General features: G+C 32.0%; 1 protein-coding gene across 1 annotated transcript in view; it reads right to left on the bottom strand.

The window, feature by feature from the left end:
- Window positions 1–1970, bottom strand: part of LOC140446806 (microfibril-associated glycoprotein 4-like) — a 39209-nt gene extending 37239 nt beyond the window's left edge. Inside the window, exon 1 of the mRNA XM_072539397.1 lies at window positions 1823–1970. Coding sequence (XP_072395498.1) covers window positions 1823–1891 — 69 coding nt within the window. The 5' untranslated portion in view covers window positions 1892–1970. The remainder of the gene's footprint in view (window positions 1–1822) is intronic.
- Between the last annotated feature and the right edge of the window lie 10986 nt (window positions 1971–12956).

The raw sequence follows: 12956 nt of genomic DNA, 5'->3' as shown, positions 1-12956 counted from the left end.
ATATATATATATATTATATATATATATATATATAATATACTAGCTGACCCGGCCACACTTTGCTGTAGCTTGGTTATTATACGACAAATATTATGTTCAATTTATTTAAGAGAGTTAAATAAATATCATGAAATCTGTGATGGCATACCCAGTATATCCAGCAAATCTTAAATTTTTTTGGATAATTTACACCTGGTAACAACTGTTGAATCTGGAAGTTAATTTCGTTAACATCAACATTTCTGGCTGCCAAAATTGCGGGCTCACTCAGCCAATTATGATTCAAGTAATTATTCAGTATAGCCGGAAAGACAGAATTAATTCATGATTGGTCTCAGCAAAGCTGCAGAAATTATCTAGAAGTCTGATACATTGTGTATTTGGATGCAGTTTTATTTTACCGTTTTCAATATTTAGTAAATGTTTGGAAAATATTTGCGCCGATAGATCATTTTGCTTGTACGCTTGTATGCTTATATTAATGGTCAATCAAACTGTTTCGACATTTCGCCATAAAAACAATTGTGTTAAACATTAATCTTATCCGCATAATGTAAGGAGAGATCAATAAATCAAAGGTTTAATGTATATTTTCGAAATTATATAATAATTTGAAATATAAAATCACAAAACAGTGTCGCTTGATTTTCAGTAAATAATGAAATTCACTTAGAACAATTACTTTGAATTTGAGATGTTAATATTAAATAATATTGAATTTTATTCGTTACTTTAAGAAAATAATAACTAAAATAATATCTGAGCTTTCCGCATTGCTTGGAACAACTGTAAGTTGCTTACATTTTGCGCCACGCAACTACTGTAAATCAGACTTAACAGTCTCAAAGCTTTTAGTCAATTATATAGACGACTTAATTTTTTCAAAAGCTTTGATAAACATATAATGCATTTATCAAAATTATTAGTAGCAATAAAAAATAAACGATTCAGACTTAAATTTTCTAAATGCACTTTCGCGAAGAACTTTATCTTAAAATACTTTTGTCACATAATAAGAAATAATTAGTTCAAACCGGTACAGTACTATCTGCTTGTCGTAAAAAAGTTCCTTGTTTCACAAACAAGAAAGAATGTACGTCAATTCTCGGGGAAAATAAATTATTATCACAGGTTTCTTTATAATATTGCAATAATTTTAGACCCACTACACAATTTATTAAGAAAAGACGTGGAATTCATCCTAGTCGAGCGAATGTCAAGAATCTTTCGATAAAATGAAGTTATTACTTTGTTCAGAACCAATTTTGAGAATTTTTAACCCCAATTTACCGATTGATATACATACAGATGCCAGCATCAAAGGAGTAGGGGCTATATTGAAACAAAATGATGAAAATGGATATAGTAAGCCAGTTGTATATTTTTTAAAAAATTAACAGAAAATCAAGGGGGAAAAAGGCAATATACCTAGAATGTTTAACCATGATAGAACCTGTAACATATTGGCAACATTTTTGCTTCTTAGAAAACAGTTCTTAGTATACTCAGATCACAAACCTTTAGAAAATTTAGGAAGTGAATAATTTCATAAAATTGGTTTTAATAGCACCTATATTATAATATCGACAGAAACATATACATATGTAAGGATTTACGTACATACATCGCATTGAATTGTTATTTGTGTGGTAGCAATTCCGGTGTATTGGTTTTTAAGTTAAATTTAAGTTTTCTTGTATAAGGATAGAGATATAAAGAAATGAATAACATAAATTTATATATGGTTAATATTTTTTAATCTTAAAAATAATTACGTTATTATATTATTCAAATTTATATAATTTATAAAGTCTTATCTTACCCTGCCTACATAAACAGCATTTTCAGCAAACGACGCACAAATTAAAAAAACGATCGCCACAGAAATCATTGTGTTTGAATGAAATAAAATCAATTTGATGAACTATTTATAATCTTTTGCAGTATAAAGTAAATCACAAGTTAACACTTTATCTCTTCGTAACACCCACAAACAAAATATTTCTGGGTTTTTATTATCAAAGTGGAAAAACAGTATGTTATATTTTGATTTTTTGTTAATCACAGCGAATATTTATCTCACATCCGTTAGAATAATAATTCGCATTCAGAATAAAAAATACATTATATCAATTTATACATTTGTTTTAAATGTTTTATCATTTGGCATTCCTTTCCTCAGGTAGGTGTGGCTTTCTCCGTGATTATTGTTGGTTGTTGTCCTGTAAACCATCACAGTCTCCTCACTCTAATGCCACAAATTGGTTGCATTGCTGCTGTAGTGATCCTTTTCCAAGTTAACATGCTCCTTTTCTAACTTGGCTGTACCGTACTGATGACGACCAAATGGTCAAAAATACGTATTTACGCTTCTTCTCAAATTCTTGGGTTCCCTTGAATTTTTTTTACTCAACTCAATAATCGGACATGTTGGCGTCAATTTTGGTCCGAGTGTTAAGCCGTTGCACTTTTCTTACATAAAATTGACTGCTCGTTCTTCTCCTATGCTCAGAATTTTTTTACATATATCGGTTTGTGAGAAAAAATTCCAGTTCGAGGTCTAATAAGCCAAAAATTTGTGAAAATAAAAACTTGATATTTTGATCCAAATGTAATTTAGTTCGATTAAGTCTAATATACTGATTCAAACATTTGCCTTTCGTCGATATAACTATTTGGTTTTTTGCTTTCCTGTTTTACGAGATATTCCATTACAGTTTACTTACCTTAAATTAACAAAAAAAAACTATGAAATTATAAAGCAAGTGTTATATATTTTCAAAATAAATCAAGTATTATAATTTTAGAATATTAAATAAAAAATATACCATACACGATAATCAGAATAATAAAAAATCAAACATTCATCAAATCATACACCCAAAATTATCAATAAAAAATTAAACAAACTTATATCCAAATCAAAGACCTCTTATTTTATTTTTACTTATTTAGGTACTAGTGACTCAAAAATTTTATATTTACTTTAATTTTCAATTAAGAAAAACAAACAACTAAAAACAAATAACTCTATTCTAAATGGATGGTCGTGGTTAATAGTCACTGTTAACTAAATGACAAAACTGACCTTTTGTCTTCAAAACGGCTGACTCCACCTTATTTTTCTTCGATTTTGACCTGTTTACCTCTCTTGTACTTCCCAGTTTCTCCAAATACGCCTGCTCTCTCCTCTGCCTATCGTTTTTGATAAATCAATTTTACAACTGCATTAATCTTAGCCCAACTCCTCACTAAAACTTCTAATTTCAGTAACAACTCCTTCTCTTCAGACACAAGGATATCTCAGTTGATCTATTTGGTCAAATATAAACTCTACATCTGTTTTTTACTTACAGTATGTCATCTATTTTGTCATCTGTTTGCTACCACAGTTGAAGCTCTTTCCACGAACACAAAACACAACTTTTTACAAAATTTACTTATTGAAAACTCTGCAAATTAGCACCATCGTATTAGAAAAACTGTAGTGTCGTGTCCTGGTATTCAAATAACAATATCAAATTCTTCTCCTGGCAGGACTTACACCGACCCGTCAGACCTCTCTCTATATTTTTTAAACCAATCAGTACGCACAAGTATTCCTTTTATTCTAGCCGTTTTTTACCAGTGACCTGACGATGGACCTGTCGACTTCTTGACAGCTTGTCGTGAGGGCAAGATAAGAACTCCTGTTACGGCATATCTTTGAAGGTACCTGGCTAAAAACCAACCCTCCTCCGGCAAAGACATTCGGTTTCAAATCATCAATCTAACAACATGTAGTATTAATTATGTTTGTAATATTTTTTATTTTTATCATTACAAACAATTAAGTTTCTTTATATTATAACGTTTACATAGAAGTATTAAACAGTTTCATTTACGGTCATGAGTTCTTTACTAAAACTACGGGAGTCCTAATAATATTGAACAACAAGTAACTGGAAGAATTCAAGATTCCGTTTTCCATTGAACAGTTACCACAACACACTGGTCCTTCTTGTCAAATGCTTGCTGCTTTGAAAATACGAAAAATCAAAGGTTAGTTTTTTTCCTTTTAACACTTTTTAATTTTTTTATATTTTCACATGAGATTTACATTTGATTTGTTTCAATTCGGTGGAAAACTACTTCTATCTTAATTGTTTGTTATTAATCACTATTTTGTACAATACATAAAACATTTATTTGATTATTTTACTTGATATAAACGCGGTGGTGTGATATTATAGGGTTTTATTCCTTATTTTACATTTAAAAATAACTAATTTGATATATTTTTAAATAATTTTTACATTCTTACACTACATCACTCAACATTTTATATATTTTTACATCCTATTTGGATATATTTAGTATCTTTAAATAATTTACATACACTTTTGGGTTCTATAACCAATACGGTTAGTCATTTGGGACTCGTAATCACACCTTATCGTTATTTCTACATCTTTTCTGGATAGATTTGACATATTTTCTTTTTTGTTACAACTTTTGGCTACTTTTTACCAACTGATTCGGCTTTCCAGCGATTCGGGCACGCTTTATAAATAAATAAAGCTACATCTAAAACACTTTAATCGTTTACACATTTTCTGTGCTATCTTGTTACAGCAATTTTATTGTTTTATATCTTTTTAAGCACACCAATTTACATTTACTTACATTTTCATTTAACATACAAGTTAAAATACTTAACATTGTACCTTACTTATTTTACATTTAATAAATTTACTTGAGAGTCCGGCACTGATATCGAATAAGCACGCATGCTTTTTGATCGATCCTGACAAATTAGTAAATTTAACTTATAAAAACCAATCATATAGAATTCTTACGCTACGTTAACATCAAGTATAATAGTGTTAGTTCAGTGTGTATAGAAAAACATTTTCTGTGAGTATGTACATATTTTTCTAATAATAAGTAATTCATAACCAAAGAATTTTATAAAACCGTCAATAAATAAGACCAGTCTTTGATCGACACCAGTTTTTTGACGTTAAAGACAATTACCAAAACCTGAAGCGGAACAGGTCCGTACTTGGGAAAATCAAATTGTGTTGAGAAATGGAATTTGACGTCACTAATCATACATCACAAAAACCTCTATCTTACTCAGCTTCAGCCAGCAAACAACAAGAACCGATCTATCCATCCAAACTACAAGCAGTAGTTTTTAATTCTCTCAATGATGTTAAATTAGAAGAATACTTGTTAGCGGTAGGATCTCTAGTTAGTCCAAAACACATTCTTTTTTCATCAAGGATCACCAACAATCGTATCTGTATTTATTTCTCAACCAAACAAGTCGTAGTTGTTTTTGTTTTCAAACAGCAGAGGTTTTATCACTGTAAAAAATACACAAATTTAAGTCCGTAGACTAATTACTTCAAGTGAAAGACTCCTAATATCCAATGTTTCTCCCGCTATCCAGCATAAGGTAATAGAAAACGAACTACTGATCTTACGGCTAAAACCAACTTCATCAATGTCATTTTTGCGAATAGGAATGAACAATCCTGAATACAAACATGTACTCAGTTTCCGTCGACATATTTACGTATCTTCACCCACCGGCGCAATTCCCAATTCCATTTTAATAACTCATGAAGATACTAACAATCGAATTTTTTTGACACTAGACAACTTATGTTTCCTTTGCAAACATCATGGGCATATTGCTAGTAGTTGCTTAGTAAATGTAAATCACTCAGACACAGCTGTTCCTACTGCTACACTTTCAAACAGAAACAAATCTACTACAGTGACTTTAACAGAAACGACTGCTATTACACTTTCAACAATATGCACCTCTACAAACATATCAAATAGTTCAACGTCACTAACAAAAATATTATCTACAACCAACCTAACATCTCTTGATACATCAACTACAGATAATACAATGCCAGTGATAACCAAAACAAATATACCCACCTCATAAGTCCTATTATCTCACATAATCATAACTAACCAGCCTTCATCTTCCAGCCTAAACAATAATTCTTTCTTGGTTAATAAAGATAAAGGGAATACAGCACCTAAATTATTTAGCGTATCCAACGAGGAAAATACATCTAAATCGTCCTCCAAACTAACTATATCTGAAGCAATATCACCCCCAATTGAGACATCAGCTAGTGACAAAAAAGAGTAAAAACAAAAATATCAATATTACCTTTAGAAACGCTAATGCAACCAATTAAAGAATTATTCAATTCCGAAAAGCAAATAATAACTTTTGAGGAAACAGTTGATTTATTTGAAAACCCTCATGGAACAAAAGATGTTATCAGCGTTATAAATAAATATACAGTGAACATTCCATGATTTAGACAACTCTTAACAAAAATTCATTCACATACATCAGAGCGCTCATTAAAATTGAAATGTACGAAGCTAAACAAAAAAATTATGAGACAGCTCTCAAAAGACAACTACGAGGATGAAGAACCTGACACAGATACATCGACTGAATTATCCAAGGAGCTGAACATTCAATAATACAACTATAACATTCAATTTATTACAGTGGAACATAAATGGGTTTTATACCCATTATGAAATGCTAAAACTTTTAATTAATGATATTACCCCCGCTATCATTTATCTTCAAGAAACGAATTTCAAAGACCAATATTGCCATACAATAAAAGATTTTCAACATTTTATAAAAATAAAAACAAGCAGGAAAAAGCAAGTGGTGGAGTGGCCATTTATGACTGACTGAATGTTTTAACCTTGTTTAGGCCAGGGCTCTCTGGTGAACTACTAAGAAGCAAGGGGGAAAGCAGAACGTGGCTTTGTTTATGTGGTCGATCTAGAGATCTAGGAGCGCACATGAGGAAGTGGGCCATTTATGTTAAAAATGCTCTTAGAGCACAAACGATTCCTCTAAAAACAGACATAGAAGCTATAGCCGTCTCAGATAAAGCTTTCCAATGCATTAATGTATGTTGCATCTATACTCCCCCAAATATACTTCTCACTTTAACCGACTTTTCACAAATACCTATGCCCAGGCTAATAGTAGGAGATTTCAGTAGTCACAACCCAATGTGAGGCTCAACAAATTTTAATATCAAAGGCGGACTAATCGAAGGCTTGTTAACTGAAGAAAATTTAAACATTCTCAGTGATGGAAAACTAACCAGATTTAATGGGCATACTGGTACAACATCGGCAATCGATGTATCGATTTGTGACTCTTTCAATGGGTCTTAATTGGGATCCCCTACCCTTTTTATATGGGAGCGACCATTACCCAATAAAAATTTCTGTATTTTCTGATGATACTATCTCTGAGTACCAACCAGTCCGAAAATGGAACCTGAAAAACGCTAATTGAAATAAGTATGCTGATGCCATAGAAACAGACACAGAATAAAAAAAATCTAGTTTTGAAAGTACTGATATAAATGAAACTCTCAAAATTTTTACGAATATTATTACATACGCGGCAGAAACACATATAGGAAAAACTAAAATATTAAGGAAACACAGACCTCTACCATGGTGGAATACAGAATGTAAAATGCAATCAATAGATGATCAATTTAATAGAATGAAAAAGCATAGTAACATAACTAACATAACTGAATACAAAAAACAGAGAGCACATGCTCGATATATAACAAAAAATGCTCCAAAAACCAACTGGAGGAAATTTGTCTCAAATAAAAACAGTACAACACCTTTATCTACAGTCTAGTCCAATATTAGTAAAATATCAGGAAAAAACAAATTTCACAAAGTGCCTTTTATTACCTATAACACCAATGTAATAACAAAACCTGACGAAATAGCTGACGCTTTTGCTACATACTTCGAAAAAAGCTCCAGCAATAGCAAATATTCCGAAGAGTTTATACAACACAAAATCATCACAGAAAAACAACAGCTCCGTTGTGAAGATAGAGATAATAGTTCCTTCAATATTCCTTTAACCTTAGATGAACTTAACTTCGCCCTTAATACTACAAAAAACTTTGCTCCTGGACCCGATAATATACCTTTAGTATTCTTGGAAAAACTGCCAGACAATGCTAAGTGTACTCTTCTAAAAATGTTCAATCGAATATGGTTAAATATTGTCTTTCCAACTTCCTGGAGTGATTCAATAATTATACCTATTTTCAAACCTAACAATGCACGAACTAAAATTTCCTCATATAGACCCATCTCTCACACCAATGTAATGTGCAAAGTCATGGAAAAAATAGTTAATAAAAGATTGCTATGGATATTAAAAGAAAATCACCTACTACTGATAACATCATTAATTTAGAATCTGATATTCTTGAATCTTTCGCGGACAAGCAGGAAACTATTTCAGTATTATTAATTTCATCTCAAATTTCCTTAAACAACGCAATTTTCAAGTAAGAGTCAACCACTGCACATCTTCAACAAGACGTCAAGCTAATGGCACCCCTCAGGGGTCTGTAATAAGCTCAACGCTATTTTTAATTGCCATGAATAATATTATAGCATCAAACTCTAGCTTAGTTCGTGGCAGATTATATGCGCATGATCTGGTATTAATATCCTCAGAAAAAAACATCTCATCAGTACAGCGTCACTTACAAACCAGGATTGCAGTTTTCACTCATGAAATCAAAGTGTTTGTTATTTTCAAAGAAACATTATCAGATTAAACCGCAAATAAAATTATTAAACCAAATCCGGAATTTTGCCGATGACATTAGGTTCTTAGGGATGATTTTTGATACGAAACTCACATGGAAAAAACACATTCTACAAATAAAAAAAAAACATGCTAAAATGGAAATAATCTTATGAAAACTCTTTCTAATAAAAACTATGGAGCTGACTATAACTGCTTAATCCATGTTTATAAAACCCTTATTGGATGAAAAATAGATTACGGTTATATAGTATATGCATCTGCTAAAGAACACTTATTACACCACCTTGACGTAATTCAAAAAACGGCATTAAGAATAGCTACAGGAGCATTTCGGACCAGTCCAATAGAAAGTTTACGAGCAGAAACTCGTAATAGAAACTCGTATTAGAAGGATACACTTATCTCTCACATACGCATTTGCTGCTAATTTTAATCCAAACAATCCATCCAGAAGTAACATATTTACTGATCGTTTTAAAAACCTATATACTGAAAATAGGAACATGAAATCGCCATTCTACGAAATAGTTAGGCAAACCCTTAGAACTTTACAAATTCCGATACCAAATACCTATTCCAACTTCATAGAAATTCCTTCTCCTTGGACATTAAGCATTCCTCAATCCGATACATCCTTAATTATCTACAGAAAGAACGATACTCCACACTCCTTAATAAAAAAAACTTTCATCAACAAACTAACAAAATTTTCTAAATCCTGTCATATATAGACAGACGCTTCTAAAACATCTACTGGAGTTGGGGCAGCTGTCATTATTACAAATATTACACTTGAGTATAACCTACCATCCTTAGGCTGTATGTATACTGGCGAGCTATACGTCATCTATCAAACTCTCGTTCATATTACCAATGCTCTTATAATTACCGATTCCCTCAGTTCCATCAATACCATTAACCCTCCGGTGGCCACGCAGCGGCACTCCGTGCCGCAATTTTAATATTTTAATAATTTTTACCAATATTCTTTCGTATACGCTACTGTCTATTTAGATATGTGAACGTGACTAAATTTAAAATATTACCTGCTGATGTTGCATTTCCTAAAGTGTTGTATCAGTTTGATATTGACCATTGAAGTGGAAGTTGTTCAATTGCGGCATTCCGTACCGCAGCGTAGCTTGTCATGTAAGTAAAATTTGTTCATAGTTTTTTAGCACTTAAATTAATTGATGTACTTTTTATCATTTTAGGAGTGCAAAAGTGCCAATTAAGTATTTGACAGAAATTGAGTTGCAAGATTGCGGAAAATTTGTCTGATTTTGACGAAGATATTGTTGATTTTAGTGATTCAGGTGGAGAACAAGAAATTATTGAAAAGGATAATTACGACAGCAAATCGGAACTATCTGGTAGCGATGATAATGATGATATATGTCCGTTACAAGAGCTAGACGATGGTGATTATCAATTTTATATAGGCAAGGATGAAGAAACAATTTGGAAAAGTACCCCAATAGGCACCCCCTTATGGCAATAAAACCAGAGCAAAAAATATTATAAAAGAAACTGGACCAAAAGGTAATGCAAAAAACATATTGAATCCATTAGATTCGTTTCTTTTATTTATAACTCCAGCTATGATTGACAGTATTGTTACTTGCACTAATATATATATATATATATATATATATATATATATATATATATATATATATATATATATATATATATATATATATATATATATATATATATCAACAACAGAAGAGCAAATAATCTATCTTGCCAGAGAGACAGAAATTGCAAATTAACCTCTCGTAATGAAATCAAAGCTTTGTTTGGGATCTTATTTATTCTTGCAGTAAAAAAAGGAAATCATGTAAACGTTCAAGAAATATGGGCAAAGGACAGAACCGGTATGATACGGGCCAGAGCTGCATTTGGTTACAAAAGATTCCTCTTTCTCCTTCGTGCTCTTCGTTTCGATGATGTTGGGACACGAAAAGATCGTGAACAAAATGATAAATTAGCTGCTATTAGAAGTATATACACAGACTTTCTGAATAATTGTATGAGTAATTACTGTTTGGGGAAATACGTCACTATAGATGAAATGCTTCACCCTTTTAGAGGACGATGTGGCTTTGTGCAATATATGCCACAAAAACCAGCCAAATATGGCATAAAACTGTATGCACTTTGCAATAACAGGTCTTACTATACATGGAATTTCGAGATATATTGTGGAGTACAAATGTTCAAATAAACCATTCGATATAGTACAGCGTTTAGTTTCTCTCATAAGAAACTCCAAAAGAAATATAACAATGGATCATTATTATACTAGTTATCCTTTAGCTGATTATCTCATTCATGCAAAATGGCCTGACCGTTATTGGCACCTTGAAGAAAAACAAAAAAGAACTTCCTCCCCAATTTCTTCCGAATAAACTGCGAGCTATTGGATCTTCAATATTCGGGTTCCAAGATAATATGTCCCTAGTTTCATATGTTTCTAAAAGAAATAAAGCTGTAGTATTTATTTATTTTATTTGCTCTCTACCATGATTGATACATACGAAATAGACGAAGATACAGGAAAACCAGTAATGATTATACAATACAAAAAAACAAAAAGTGGCCTCGATACGGTTGACCAAAAATGTGCTTCCTACACGACACAAAGGATTACCAGAAGATGGCCATTAGCAATATTTTTTCGCATACTAGATATAGCTGGAATAAATTCCGAAGTTTTTTATAATTGCACTAAACCAAATATGTCGCCACAAAGAAGGAGAAAATTCTTACTTGAATTAAGTTTCTCCCTGATGAGGGATCATTTAGAAGACCGAGCGAAGATACTAACACTTTCAAAAGATGTAAGAGAATTTCTGCTGCCTTTTCAAAGTGCCAAAGAATCCACCGGTACGGTAAACCAAAGTCGAAGTGGACGGTGCCATATATGCAGTGCGCATAAAAACAATAAAAGAACCTTTTCCTGTGACTCATGCCAACATTTTGTTTGCAAAAATCACAGTGAGAAAAAAATTCAGTGTAATATGTGTTTGTATCCTTCTATGGAGGAAGACTAATTTAAATATTTTGTATTTAGATACTTTTCTTTTTTGATCTTTTGTGAGAGAATATTTTTTATTGTAAACGTTTTCTTTGTTTTTATATTTTGCGCCTGAGTCGTTACATTATGTTAAAGTCATACAATAAATTGCTAAAAATAACGCTTTTCTTTTTTTGTGTCGTTTACAAGTTTTTCTAACAAAGTTTTGATAATTTTTAACTTTTAATACCATTTTTTCTATGTGCGGCATTAAGTGCCGCAGTGTGTCCACTCATGTAACTTTAAGAGACGTGGCTGCCGGAGGTTTAACCAACTATACACGAAGCATCCAATTGCTCTCCTAATCAAAAAAGAACTAGATACCATTCAAAACAGTAACTATACTGTATAATTCCTATGGGTTCCTTCACACATTAGCCTTCAAGGAAATGAAGAAGCGGATCGTACAGCTCAATAAGTCAGGAACAGTGAAACCGCGAGTGAAGTGAGAGATGTAGTTCTTGACGATTTAAAATCATTTATTAAAGTGAAAGTCGAAAATCCGTGGTAAAACCAGTGGGACAGTTCTACTTCAGAAGTTTGCGAAGTGAAAACGTTTGTAAAACCGTGGAATTCTCAAATTCCCAAAAGAAGTCACCAAGGCATTGTTACTCGTCTTCGTCTAGAACATACCCGGCTTACCCACGGACACATAATTGGTCACACTAATCCCACTTTATGTGAAAACTGTAATATCCCACTAAGTGTTAAGCATGTACTTGTAGAGTGCCCAAGATACCAGTTGCAGAGACAGAACAACCACATCATCGGATCAACAAATGAAATCTTAGGAGAAAACTGTAAAATTGAACATTTGGTAAAATTCCTTAAAGATATCAATGTATTTATTTAACAAAATCTAACGTTTGTAAATAAATTATCTTATGTATATGTATATATGTCGCTAATAACCTCAGAGGTTGATGCGACTATTTTTAAAATAAAAAAAAAATTACTTATCACTATGGCTAAAGCTGCTGATAATACTAAAATTAGACGCACTTTAATTAAGGGCACTTTAACTCATTTCTCGAATTGTTTTAACTCTATCAAAGAGTTACCTGCAACTGAAATTAACTTTAGGGATTTACAGTTACGCCTTGAGAAAGTTGAAAAGCTTTATGACGATTTTGATAATTTTCAATTAATTATTGAGGCTACTAACCCAAACTACACTTCAAATGCATCTACTATTCATGACAGGGAACGAGCGTCTTTTGA

This window comes from Diabrotica undecimpunctata, chromosome 7 (genome assembly GCF_040954645.1).
Source record: "Diabrotica undecimpunctata isolate CICGRU chromosome 7, icDiaUnde3, whole genome shotgun sequence".
Lineage (NCBI taxonomy): Eukaryota > Metazoa > Arthropoda > Insecta > Coleoptera > Chrysomelidae > Diabrotica > Diabrotica undecimpunctata.
The sequence above is the reverse complement of the archived record's forward strand: the minus strand, read 5'-3'. Positions and strand labels throughout refer to the sequence as shown.